At 41.3% G+C, this 12,923-nt stretch overlaps 2 protein-coding genes across 5 annotated transcripts in view; one reads left to right on the top strand and one right to left on the bottom strand.

The window, feature by feature from the left end:
• The first annotated feature begins 1,737 nt into the window (after positions 1–1,737).
• On the top strand, positions 1,738–5,091 carry crygn2 (crystallin, gamma N2). The gene is made up of 4 exons (XM_077205325.1): positions 1,738–2,063; positions 3,036–3,284; positions 4,359–4,504; positions 4,785–5,091. Exons 1-4 carry the CDS (start codon positions 2,043–2,045, stop codon positions 4,918–4,920), a joined length of 552 nt encoding a protein of 183 aa, XP_077061440.1. The 5' UTR covers positions 1,738–2,042; the 3' UTR covers positions 4,921–5,091.
• A 1,236-nt stretch (positions 5,092–6,327) lies between these two features.
• The window catches only part of nub1 (negative regulator of ubiquitin-like proteins 1), a 19,427-nt gene continuing 12,831 nt past the window's right edge, over positions 6,328–12,923 (bottom strand). For all 4 annotated transcript variants that reach the window (XM_077219227.1, XM_077219228.1, XM_077219229.1 and 1 more), the window contains one exon: positions 6,328–6,886. In XM_077219227.1, coding sequence (XP_077075342.1) covers positions 6,726–6,886 — 161 coding nt within the window. In that variant the 3' untranslated portion in view covers positions 6,328–6,725. The remainder of the gene's footprint in view (positions 6,887–12,923) is intronic.

The raw sequence follows: 12,923 nt of genomic DNA, 5'->3' as shown, positions 1-12,923 counted from the left end.
GGATAAGATAGCTTCCGTAACATAGTCAGGCAGACAAAAAAACACCCCAGACTACGGGGTGTCATTGACGGTTGCGTTAAATGTTACCCAGATACAATAGTGCTATTTTCTGATTGGCTAACAACACCAGAGGAGACGCGCTGGAATTCATGCCTGTTCCACAGTGAGAGCGGCGCGGTCAGAGTTTCGGGCGCTGCGGCATTTTAATATATTACAAATACTTTTTCAGCGTGAGAAATACAATGTGTGGCGGGAGAGCGTGACAATTGTCGAAATGAGTGACCCTTGACAGCCCTGCGATTTTAAAGAAGTGGTGGTGGAAGTGACGTATATGCCGTAAAGCAGTCGAGTTTTGTAGTTCTCTTTGTTCACCGGTTACTACCCGAAACCCGAAGTTTAAAAGTACGATTAAAAACGCTACAGACCCCGTCATGCTATGGCAGACGTGCCATTCAAACTATTGTAAGTCGATGTACCATCACAAGAGACTTGGAAATATATTATGAAGGTTGAAAAGTTACCTGGTGTTACTTTAAGGAAGTTTTTGAACGAAAAAGAACTTCTCCGTGAGTATACCATTACCGAGGCTTTGAATCATGTTCATGCAATAGTCTTTTAAATGGGTGAAAAAGCACAACATAAAAGTTATGCTGATACCGAAATTCGAAGGGAGATTAGAAACAATTAATTATGATTTATGTTTTGTGAATTATTCAGAAGTGTTCGGTAACGGGTAGCTATAAAGTAGCCTACATATAATAGCATATGTGTGTGTGTGTATATATCACAGTCTATGGTATATATATACACACACACACTGTTGCCATCCTGTTAGTCTTTTGTAAAATCCACTAGCATGCCACTTCCTGAATGACACTATCCTCCAGGAAGTGACATCACTTTGGAGCTAAAACGGCAGAATGGTGAATTATAAATGGATTTGATTAATTCTGGGATGTTTTGTGTCTCTCCAAATACATCCATCCTGTTCAATGAAATGACTCAAATCTGTTTGATAATATCAACATTACAAAAGTTATTATATGTGAAATGCTATATATGAAAATGATTTTCCAAGTTGTAGGCTAATTGAGCTATGACCAACTTCAACTCTTTATCAACCTGTTAGTTTTAATGTCATTGAGTAAATAATCAAATTATAAGTTAATATAACTGATATTTAAACCAGATAATCTGATATATGCTTAAATAAAGCACATTTATATATATTTTTACTGTAAGCAGGTTTTGAAGGAATGATCCACATATTGTATTTCTGGCACTTTAATCTCAATCCACTGATTCATAAATAACAAGATGAATGTGATTCAGAACAAGAAACATATTGTGATACCAATAAAGTCCGGACAGGATGATCTGATTAAAAACTAATTACACATGCAGTAATGAATCAGAAACGACCGCAGGCTGTTTCATTAAAACCCTGTTGAGCCGTGAATCAATAACTCAAGACAGACACAGTTTCTAACCTATTTACTCAAAGAACAAGCACTCACAGTTTATGCTTCATAAAAGCTCTTTAATGGATCTCAGGGTTAATTAAGTCAAACAAAATCTGTTCTGACTGATGAATGAATGATTCATATTTTGATTCATTTCCAGTTTGAATGGATTATGTGAGTGATGCTTGTTTGTTTTCCATCTAAAACTCTCCACATTTTCAGAAGGTCTCGCCTCAAACCCTCAGATATGAGCTGAAGCTAAAGAATAATTTCCACTGGGACATGTGAGCATTTCGACTGAACACAAGCATCACTTTTGTAAAATGGCCCCACAAAGTCGAGCGAAGCAAAATCTATTGTGGCGTGGACTGAAGGCCCGGAGCCAAAGCCCAGAATCAGCAGTGAGCGCCGGGGAAGCGTCCCGTCAGCAGAAGCTAAAGCCCTGCATTGTGGGACCTTTGTCGAGCGGATCTCGCGATATCGGCCCGCACGCGACCGGCTGTATATATTGGGCTGTCCAACTTTTCCAGTGTCACACTTTCTCACGTGTGGGTCAGTTTGGACAGTATCCAGTGGAAAATGTCGCAGTATTCTGGAAAGGTAAGGATCTGATTGGTCACGAGTCAAGAGAACCACCATCTTTCTCACAGAAACCAGCCTTTAGCTGAAAACATATTCAGCACTTCTGGATCTTCATAAAATCATTTCCCTTGTGAAGTTTTATGCATTTACTCTACCTTTGTTAATGATGTTTGTCCTCATTTTAGGCCCCTGCACACATGGAGCTTAAAAATAGATTTCACTTTTGGTATTTTCTGTTTTTTTTGTTTTTTTCTAATTTTAGTTAAAGTTTTAGTAATGTTGTGTGTTTTTTGTCTTCTTTTTTTTAGCTTTTGTTAATATTTTAAAAATGTATTTTTATATTTTTAATTTTATTTAAAATTTTAGATATTTAGTTGTTTGTCTTTGTCATTTTAATAGTTTTTTATATATCTTTATAGTTTTTATAAAGTTATAGTTTTTGTTAATATTTTGAATTTGATTTTTTTATTTTAGTCTGTTTTTGTCATTTTTATAATTTTTATATTAGATTTTAGTCTGTTCATATTTTGAATTAGTAAATTTTAATTTTAGTTACAATTTAAAAAAATCGTTATTTTGTCTTTTTTAATTAGTTTTTTAATGTCGATATATTTATTTTTAGTTTATTTAGTTATTTTAGTACTTCAACTCAAACTAAATGAAAACGAGAAACGTTGCTTAAGCAACTAGTTGAAATAAAATAAGTTTTAATGTTTTTTATATCTTATTTTAGAGTAGTTTATTCAAGAAATGAAAATGTTATTTTAAGTTTTTAGTTTTTAACTGTGATAACTCTTGGAGGGTTTCTGGCATTATTTTTACCTTTCGTAACATTATTTTGTATTTAGCTTGACATCAGTTCCTCATAGATGTTTCACAGGAATGGAAAGGGTTTTTTCCGGCCCGTTATGAAGTTTTTAGCTAGCGTGATCATAATGTGAAACACGTTTTGGTCGTCATGATGTGTTGATTTGGTCCTCTGCTCCTCAGATCGTGTTTTACGAGGGCCGCTGCTTCACCGGCAGGAGGCTGGAGGTGTACGGCGACTGCGATAACTTCCAGGATCGTGGTTTCATGAACAGGGTGAACTCTATCCGTGTGGAGAGCGGCGCCTGGATCTGCTTCGATCATCCCGACTTCAAGGGTCAGCAGTATATCCTGGAGCGCGGAGAATATCCCGAGTTCCAGCGCTGGAACTCCCACAACGACCACATGGGCTCCTGCAAACCCATCAGGATGGTGAGACATTCACTGCTGTTCATAGAAGAACCTTTTCTGTTCCCTAAAGAGCCTTGAACAGTTCTTTACAAAAATCCACTTAGTGTAAAGAACATTTTAATAATCTAAAGAACTTTATATGCAATGGAGGTTAAAGGTTATTCGTGGAACTATCAATGCTATAAATGATCTCACTTCATTTCTTGAGAGCATTGCATTATGGGATGCAGCATCTCACACAATATGCTCTGTTGTTTACTGCATATTTTAGAAATACGTTATTTCATGCATTTAGGGAATTTGCGTCCTCAAAATCAATCTGCACCCTAAATATAATACACTAGCAATGGCCTTTGTGCTTTAAACATGCCGTGCATGAAAACATATCTCCGATATATCGACAACATCACAGTATGATTTTTTTAAAAAGCAGTGCATGAATAAGACACTTGATAAACGTAGTCACATGACCTCATAACATTTGTCACTATGAAAAGTGAAGTCAGAGCATTGCATTATGGGATGCAGCATCTGACACGGTATGCTCTGTTGTTTACTGCATATTTTAGCAAATGTAGAATATTATTTCATGCATACAGAAAATGTGCATATTCATACTATGCATGCTTCATACTGCAGAAATAGTTGCATACAATATAATGTACTTCATACTGCAGAAATAGATTTTGCTGTATACTTCATATTTTAGAAAATGCACAGTGTTATTCCATGCAAACAGGAAATGTGCATAGTATGCATGCTTTATACTGCAGAATTATTAATGTTGTTGTGTGCCGCATATTTTAGAAAATGTAGAATGTTATTCCATGCATAGAGGAAAATGACATACTGTGCATGATATGCATGCTTCATAATACAGAAATAGAGTTGTAATTCTGTTGTATACTTCATATTTTAGAAAATGTTAAATGTTATTCCACACATACAGGTAATTTACATAGGCTACTGCACATAGTATGCATGCTTCATACTGCAGAAATAGTAAGAGTTACATGTAATTCCAGCAGTAAAATGTAATGATAACTCTATAGAAGTGACCTCGAGTCATGATGTGTGCTTGTGAACGTCTCTCAGCACGGAGAGCACTACAGGATGGAGATGTTCGAGGGCTGTAACTACACCGGTCAGTGTATGGAGTTCTGTGACGACTGTCCCTTCCTCCAGAGCCGCGGATTCAACACCAACTGTGTCAACTCTATCAGAGTGTTCGGTGACGGAGCGTGAGTTCAATTCACTAGAGTTTCTGTGCACATAAACCCATGAATCAGCTGCTTTTAAACTCCATCCACACCTGTCACTGTATATACTACATTATTATTAAGTATTGCTAAGTTTGCATTGTAACTATATCTTTAGATGTTGAAAAACATTTTTCATGCAATATTTATTCTTGCTTTATTTCAATGACCCAAAAATGATGTTTTAGCTTTAGTTTGGTGTTTGTCTTCTCATCATCATCAGTGATGTCACAGCTGTGCTTCCTCTTCTTCTTGTGTTTAGCTGGGTGATGTATGAAGAGCCAAACTTCCGTGGTCGCATGTATATTGTGGAAAGAGGAAACTACTGCAGCCATAATGAGTGGCAGGCGCAGAACCCCAACATCCAGTCCATCCGCAGGATCGTCAACTACTTCTAAACCCTCCACACGCTGCTCTCCTCCTCCTGTCCTCTCTCTCCTTATCTCTGAACATGTAAAATAAACACTCAGAACCAAAACCAACACGGTATTTTATCACACAACAGTCTCTGTGTCTGTCACTGACTCCCAACATCTCAACTTCATCGTTGATGCACATCTTCTATCAACGTCCACATTTCAGGATGAAAAGTTCAAACCATTCAACCTTTTTTTGAAAGACATTAATACTTTTATTCTGCGAGGACGCATTAAATTGACAAAAAAGTGACAGCAAAGGCATTTATGTGATTTCTACTTCGAAATAAATGCTATTCTATTCATTAGAAAAATCATTAAAAACAAAATGTATCACAGTTAAAGCAGCACAACTGTTTCAAACATTGATAATAATCAGAAATGTTTCTTGATCATCATATTATAGTGATTTCTGAAGGATCATGTGACACTGAAGACTGGAGTAATGATGCTGAAAATTCAGCTTTGATCACAGGAATAAATTACACTTTACTATATATTCACATAGAAAACTACAGGGACGCATTGCTGCCACATACATATTATTTTTTCACTCAATTCTGTCATAATAACGAGATATGCCGTTAAAACGAAATATTTTTCTCGTAATAACGAGATATGTCGTTAAAATTAAATAATTTTCTCGTAATAACGAGATATATCGTTAAAACAAAATTTTCTAGGCCTTATAAGGACATGCACAAAATATGCCTTTATCCACATTAAATGTATATAACCTATCATGCCTTCATCATACTTCTACGTTCAAAAAGCTGAAGCAATAGCAGCCCCCAAAGGACATTCATGTTAATAGATCAAATTCTGTACACAGCTTATTAATAAAGCATGTGTAGCCTACTCAATTATGAATCAACATAATGTCGTTTTAACTAAATAATTGAGTGGAAAAATAATATGTATATGGCAGCAATGCGTCACCGTAGAAAACAGCTGTTTTAAAGTGTAATCATTTTTCAAATGTTTAATCAAATAAATGAGCAAAAGAGACTTCTTTAAAAATGTTTTAAAAAAATCTTAATTTTTTAGTCACCCATTTATCTTATCATGTTCATTTGAAATGGTCCTGCGGTGTGAAAAATACTTAAATAAAAGTACAAATATTTCATTTTCTTTTAATTGGAGCTCATAAAAAAATTATATAAATGAAACCACAAAAAATATGTCAAAGTACCACAGTATTATTAGATCAGCACTGTGTGACTTATAAGGGACTAGATATGGTTATAAAAACAAAACTTAACAGTTTAACATTATTTCAGTGGAATTGAATGAAAAATGTATTGTACAAATGTTTGAAATCAATGGAGCAGCATTCAGCTTCCTAATGAGATGATTATTGCAGAATGAAAAAATGAGAGACACCATAGACACTGTAAATGTTCACCATGAGTGAATCTTTATTGACATCTTCTTAAGATGAATCGTATGAACATGAACAGAAGAATCGGAACAGAGTAAAACTTAAAGCACTTACATTCAACAGGATCGTGACATTAGTGTGTGAAATCACCAAATCACCATCAAACCAACAAAAGTTCCCCTGACTGGATCATTAAATAAAGCTATCTTTCTTTTTATACATGTCATCAATCATGTAGAACCTAAAATTATTTTATTGAAACCAACATTATTATTATTATTATTATATAAATCTAAGGTCCTTTTAAGATTCAATGTTATTTGAAAACAAAAAAGCGTCAAACATTTTGAACTCAAACACACATGTGTGAAACATGAACGTCTGCATTGAAACGTGTGACCTCTGCTCATCCGGAGGTCGTGGGCTGTTTATCCAGATGGGATCTGATGCTCTTCATCAGCTCCTGCTCTTCCTCCAGCGTGAGGTCCAGATAGTCTTCCTCGTGTCGGGGAATATCCTCCAGAGCCTCGTTCACCAGCTCCTCATCCAGAGGACTCGAAGCTGAAGCTGCACACACACACACACACACACTTCTCAACATCTGCACGCATTACTGATCATCATTTACTTCATTCATAATAAATAATGGCCTTTTATACACATGCAGAATATAATAAATATGCATATTTATAATATTAATAACAAAATGTATTTGTCATGTTATTCCTTGTCAATGATCAAATTATTGTCCTTTTTATATCTAAGTGTATATATATGTATGTATATGTGTGTGTGTGTGTGTGTGTGTGTGTGTGTGTGTGTGTGTGTGTGTGTGTGTGTGTGTGTGTGTGTGTGTGTGTGTGTGTGTGTGTGTGTGTGTGTGTGTGTGTGCATATGAATTTATATGTGTTTGTGAAAGCAGTTGTATATGCATATTTATTTTATTAATAATAAAGAATGGCATTTAATATGCATATTGTAAATATGCATATTTATAATATGCATTTTTTTTATTCATTTTCACTAATGCAAAGCATTGTCATTATTTTTATATCTATTAGTATATCTATATTTATGTATAATATAAATACTTGTGGGTGCAGTTATATAGTCATATTTATTTATTTTTATGAATAATAAATAATGCATATATTTTTTTTATTTATTTGCTTAATATACGTATATATTTTTTGTATTCAACGTCATTAATACAAAGCATTGTCATTGTTATTTTTGTGTGTGTGTGTATATATATATATATATATGCATTCTTTATTAATAATAAACAATGGCATTTTTTACATTTTTATATATGCATAGTGTATTTGCATATTTATAATAGATATTTTTTATGGTATTAAAAATATGTAACATATATATATATATACATACTATGTTTGTAGGTGGACTTATGAATGCAATTTTATTAAGAATAAATAATGGCATTTTACATATTTATGCATGTTTCCTGTTTGTTGCTGATGTGTGTGTGTGTGTTGTGCTGCTGCTCTCACTCTGATGTGTGTGTTGTGCTGCTGCTCTCACTGATGTGTGTGTGTTGTGCTGCTGCTCTCACTGATGTGTGTGTTGTGCTGCTGCTCTCACTGATGTGTGTGTTGTGCTGCTGCTCTCACTGATGTGTGTGTGTGTTGTGCTGCTGCTCTCACTGATGTGTGTGTGTGTTGTGCTGCTGCTCTCACTGATGTGTGTGTTGTGCTGCTGCTCTCACTGATGTGTGTGTTGTGCTGCTGCTCTCACTGATGTGTGTGTTGTGCTGCTGCTCTCACTGATGTGTGTGTGTGTGTTGTGCTGCTGCTCTCACTGATGTGTGTGTTGTGCTGCTGCTCTCACTGATGTGTGTGTGTTGTGCTGCTGCTCTCACTGATGTGTGTGTTGTGCTGCTGCTCTCACTGATGTGTGTGTGTTGTGCTGCTGCTCTCACTGATGTGTGTGTTGTGCTGCTGCTCTCACTGATGTGTGTGTGTGTGTGTGTGTGTTGTGCTGCTGCTCTCACTGATGTGTGTGTGTGTTGTGCTGCTGCTCTCACTGATGTGTGTGTTGTGCTGCTGCTCTCACTGATGTGTGTGTGTTGTGCTGCTGCTCTCACTGATGTGTGTGTTGTGCTGCTGCTCTCACTGATGTGTGTGTGTGTGTGTTGTGCTGCTGCTCTCACTGATGTGTGTGTGTGTGTTGTGCTGCTGCTCTCACTGATGTGTGTGTTGTGCTGCTGCTGCTCTCACTGATGTGTGTGTTGTGCTGCTGCTCTCACTGATGTGTGTGTTGTGCTGCTGCTGCTCTCACTGATGAGTGTGTTGTGCTGCTGCTGCTCTCACTGATGTGTGTGTGTGTGTGTTGTGCTGCTGCTCTCACTGATGTGTGTGTTGTGCTGCTGCTCTCACTGATGTGTGTGTTGTGCTGCTGCTCTCACTGATGTGTGTGTGTGTTGTGCTGCTGCTCTCACTGATGTGTGTGTTGTGCTGCTGCTCTCACTGATGTGTGTGTTGTAGTGCTGCTCTCACTGATGTGTGTGTGTGTTGTGCTGCTGCTCTCACTGATGTGTGTGTGTGTTGTGCTGCTGCTCTCACTGATGTGTGTGTTGTGCTGCTGCTCTCACTGATGTGTGTGTGTGTTGTGCTGCTGCTCTCACTGATGTGTGTGTGTGTTGTGCTGCTGCTCTCACTGATGTGTGTGTTGTGCTGCTGCTCTCACTGATGTGTGTGTGTGTTGTGCTGCTGCTCTCACTGATGTGTGTGTTGTGCTGCTGCTCTCACTGATGTGTGTGTGTGTTGTGCTGCTGCTCTCACTGATGTGTGTGTGTGTTGTGCTGCTGCTCTCACTGATGTGTGTGTGTGTTGTGCTGCTGCTCTCACTGATGTGTGTGTTGTGCTGCTGCTCTCACTGATGTGTGTGTTGTGCTGCTGCTCTCACTGATGTGTGTGTGTGTGTTGTGCTGCTGCTCTCACTGATGTGTGTGTGTGTTGTGCTGCTGCTCTCACTGATGTGTGTGTGTGTTGTGCTGCTGCTCTCACTGATGTGTGTGTGTGTTGTGCTGCTGCTCTCACTGATGTGTGTGTGTGTGTGTGTGTTGTGCTGCTGCTCTCACTGATGTGTGTTGTGCTGCTGCTCTCACTGATGAGTGTGTTGTGCTGCTGCTGCTCTCACTGATGTGTGTGTGTGTGTTGTGCTGCTGCTCTCACTGATGTGTGTGTGTGGTGTGCTGCTGCTCTCACTGATGTGTGTGTGTGGTGTGCTGCTGCTCTCACTGATGTGTGTGTTGTGCTGCTGCTCTCACTGATGTGTGTGTGTTGTGCTGCTGCTCTCACTGATGTGTGTGTTGTGCTGCTGCTCTCACTGATGTGTGTGTTGTGCTGCTGCTCTCACTGATGTGTGTGGTGTGCTGCTGCTCTCACTGATGTGTGTGGTGTGCTGCTGCTCTCACTGATGTGTGTGTTGTGCTGCTGCTCTCACTGATGTGTGTGTTGTGCTGCTGCTCTCACTGATGTGTGTGTTGTGCTGCTGCTCTCACTAATGTGTGTGTGTGTGTGTTGTGCTGCTGCTCTCACTGATGTTTGTGTTGTGCTGCTGCTCTCACTAATGTGTGTGTGTGTTGTGCTGCTGCTCTCACTGATGTGTGTGTTGTGCTGCTGCTCTCACTGATGTGTGTGTGTGTTGTGCTGCTGCTCTCACTGATGTGTGTGTTGTGCTGCTGCTCACACTGATGTGTGTGTGTTGTGCTGCTGCTCTCACTGATGTGTGTGTGTGTTGTGCTGCTGCTCTCACTGATGTGTGTGTGTGTGTTGTGCTGCTGCTCTCACTGATGTGTGTGTGTGTTGTGCTGCTGCTCTCACTGATGTGTGTGTGTGTTGTGCTGCTGCTCTCACTGATGTGTGTGTGTGTTGTGCTGCTGCTCTCACTGATGTGTGTGTGTGTGTGTGTTGTGCTGCTGCTCTCACTGATGTGTGTGTGTGTGTTGTGCTGCTGCTCTCACTGATGTGTGTGTGTGTGTGATGTGTGTGTGTGTGTTGTGCTGCTGCTCTCAATGATGTGTGTGTGTGTTGTGCTGCTGCTCTCACTGATGTGTGTTGTGCTGCTGCTCTCACTGATGTGTGTGTGTGTTGTGCTGCTGCTCTCACTGATGTGTGTTGTGCTGCTGCTGCTCTCACTGATGTGTGTGTGTGTTGTGCTGCTGCTCTCACTGATGTGTGTGTGTGGTGTGCTGCTGCTCTCACTGATGTGTGTGTGTGGTGTGCTGCTGCTCTCACTGATGTGTGTGTTGTGCTGCTGCTCTCACTGATGTGTGTGTGTTGTGCTGCTGCTCTCACTGAAGTGTGTGTTGTGCTGCTGCTCTCACTGATGTGTGTGGTGTGCTGCTGCTCTCACTGATGTGTGTGTGTGGTGTGCTGCTGCTCTCACTGATGTGTGTGTGTGGTGTGCTGCTGCTCTCACTGATGTGTGTGTTGTGCTGCTGCTCTCACTGATGTGTGTGTTGTGCTGCTGCTCTCACTGATGTGTGTGTTGTGCTGCTGCTCTCACTGATGTGTGTGTGTGTTGTGCTGCTGCTCTCACTGATGTGTGTGTGTGTTGTGCTGCTGCTCTCACTGATGTGTGTGTGTGTTGTGCTGCTGCTCTCACTGATGTGTGTGTTGTGCTGCTGCTCTCACTGATGTGTGTGTTGTGCTGCTGCTCTCACTGATGTGTGTGTTGTGCTGCTGCTCTCACTGATGTGTGTGTGTGTTGTGCTGCTGCTCTCACTGATGTGTGTGTGTGTTGTGCTGCTGCTCTCACTGATGTGTGTGTGTGTGTGTTGTGCTGCTGCTCTCACTGATGTGTGTGTGTGTGTGTTGTGCTGCTGCTCTCACTGATGTGTGTGTGTGTTGTGCTGCTGCTCTCACTGATGTGTGTGTGTGTGTGATGTGTGTGTGTGTGTGTTGTGCTGCTGCTCTCAATGATGTGTGTGTGTGTTGTGCTGCTGCTCTCACTGATGTGTGTTGTGCTGCTGCTCTCACTGATGTGTGTGTGTGTTGTGCTGCTGCTCTCACTGATGTGTGTTGTGCTGCTGCTGCTCTCACTGATGTGTGTGTGTGTTGTGCTGCTGCTCTCACTGATGTGTGTGTGTGGTGTGCTGCTGCTCTCACTGATGTGTGTGTGTGGTGTGCTGCTGCTCTCACTGATGTGTGTGTTGTGCTGCTGCTCTCACTGATGTGTGTGTGTTGTGCTGCTGCTCTCACTGATGTGTGTGTTGTGCTGCTGCTCTCACTGATGTGTGTGGTGTGCTGCTGCTCTCACTGATGTGTGTGTGTGGTGTGCTGCTGCTCTCACTGATGTGTGTGTGTGGTGTGCTGCTGCTCTCACTGATGTGTGTGTTGTGCTGCTGCTCTCACTGATGTGTGTGTTGTGCTGCTGCTCTCACTGATGTGTGTGTTGTGCTGCTGCTCTCACTGATGTGTGTGTGTGTTGTGCTGCTGCTCTCACTGATGTGTGTGTGTGTTGTGCTGCTGCTCTCACTGATGTGTGTGTTGTGCTGCTGCTCTCACTGATGTGTGTGTTGTGCTGCTGCTCTCACTGATGTGTGTGTTGTGCTGCTGCTCTCACTGATGTGTGTGGTGTGCTGCTGCTCTCACTGATGTGTGTGTGTGTTGTGCTGCTGCTCTCACTGATGTGTGTGTTGTGCTGCTGCTCTCACTGATGTGTGTGTGTGTTGTGCTGCTGCTCTCACTGATGTGTGTGTGTGTTGTGCTGCTGCTCTCACTGATGTGTGTGTGTGTTGTGCTGCTGCTCTCACTGATGTGTGTGTGTGTTGTGCTGCTGCTCTCACTGATGTGTGTGTGTGTGTGTGTGTGTGTGTGTTGTGCTGCTGCTCTCAATGATGTGTGTGTGTGTTGTGCTGCTGCTCTCACTGATGTGTGTTGTGCTGCTGCTCTCACTGATGTGTGTGTGTGTTGTGCTGCTGCTCTCACTGATGTGTGTTGTGCTGCTGCTGCTCTCACTGATGTGTGTGGTGTGCTGCTGCTCTCACTGATGTGTGTGTGTGTTGTGCTGCTGCTCTCACTGATGTGTGTGTTGTGCTGCTGCTCTCACTGATGTGTGTGTGTGTTGTGCTGCTGCTCTCACTGATGTGTGTGTGTGTTGTGCTGCTGCTCTCACTGATGTGTGTGTGTGTGTTGTGCTGCTGCTCTCACTGATGTGTGTGTGTGTGATGTGTGTGTGTGTGTGTTGTGCTGCTGCTCTCAATGATGTGTGTGTGTGTTGTGCTGCTGCTCTCACTGATGTGTGTTGTGCTGCTGCTCTCACTGATGTGTGTGTGTGTTGTGCTGCTGCTCTCACTGATGTGTGTGTGTGTGTTGTGTGCTGCTCTCACTGATGTGTGTGTGTGTTGTGCTGCTGCTCTCACTGATGTGTGTGTGTGGTGTGCTGCTGCTCTCACTGATGTGTGTGTTGTGCTGCTGCTCTCACTGATGTGTGTGTGTTGTGCTGCTGCTCTCACTGATGTGTGTGTTGTGCTGCTGCTCTCACTGATGTGTGTGGTGTGCTGCTGCTCTCACTGATGTGTGTGTTGTGCTGCTGCTCTCACTGATGTGTGTGTGTTGTGCTGCTGCTCTCACTG

Source organism: Siphateles boraxobius, unplaced genomic scaffold (assembly GCF_051911475.1).
Source record: "Siphateles boraxobius isolate OS27281-9 unplaced genomic scaffold, OSU_SipBor_1 12, whole genome shotgun sequence".
In the NCBI taxonomy this organism is placed as follows: Eukaryota; Metazoa; Chordata; class Actinopteri; order Cypriniformes; family Leuciscidae; genus Siphateles; species Siphateles boraxobius.
This window is presented reverse-complemented; position numbering and strand designations above follow the sequence as displayed.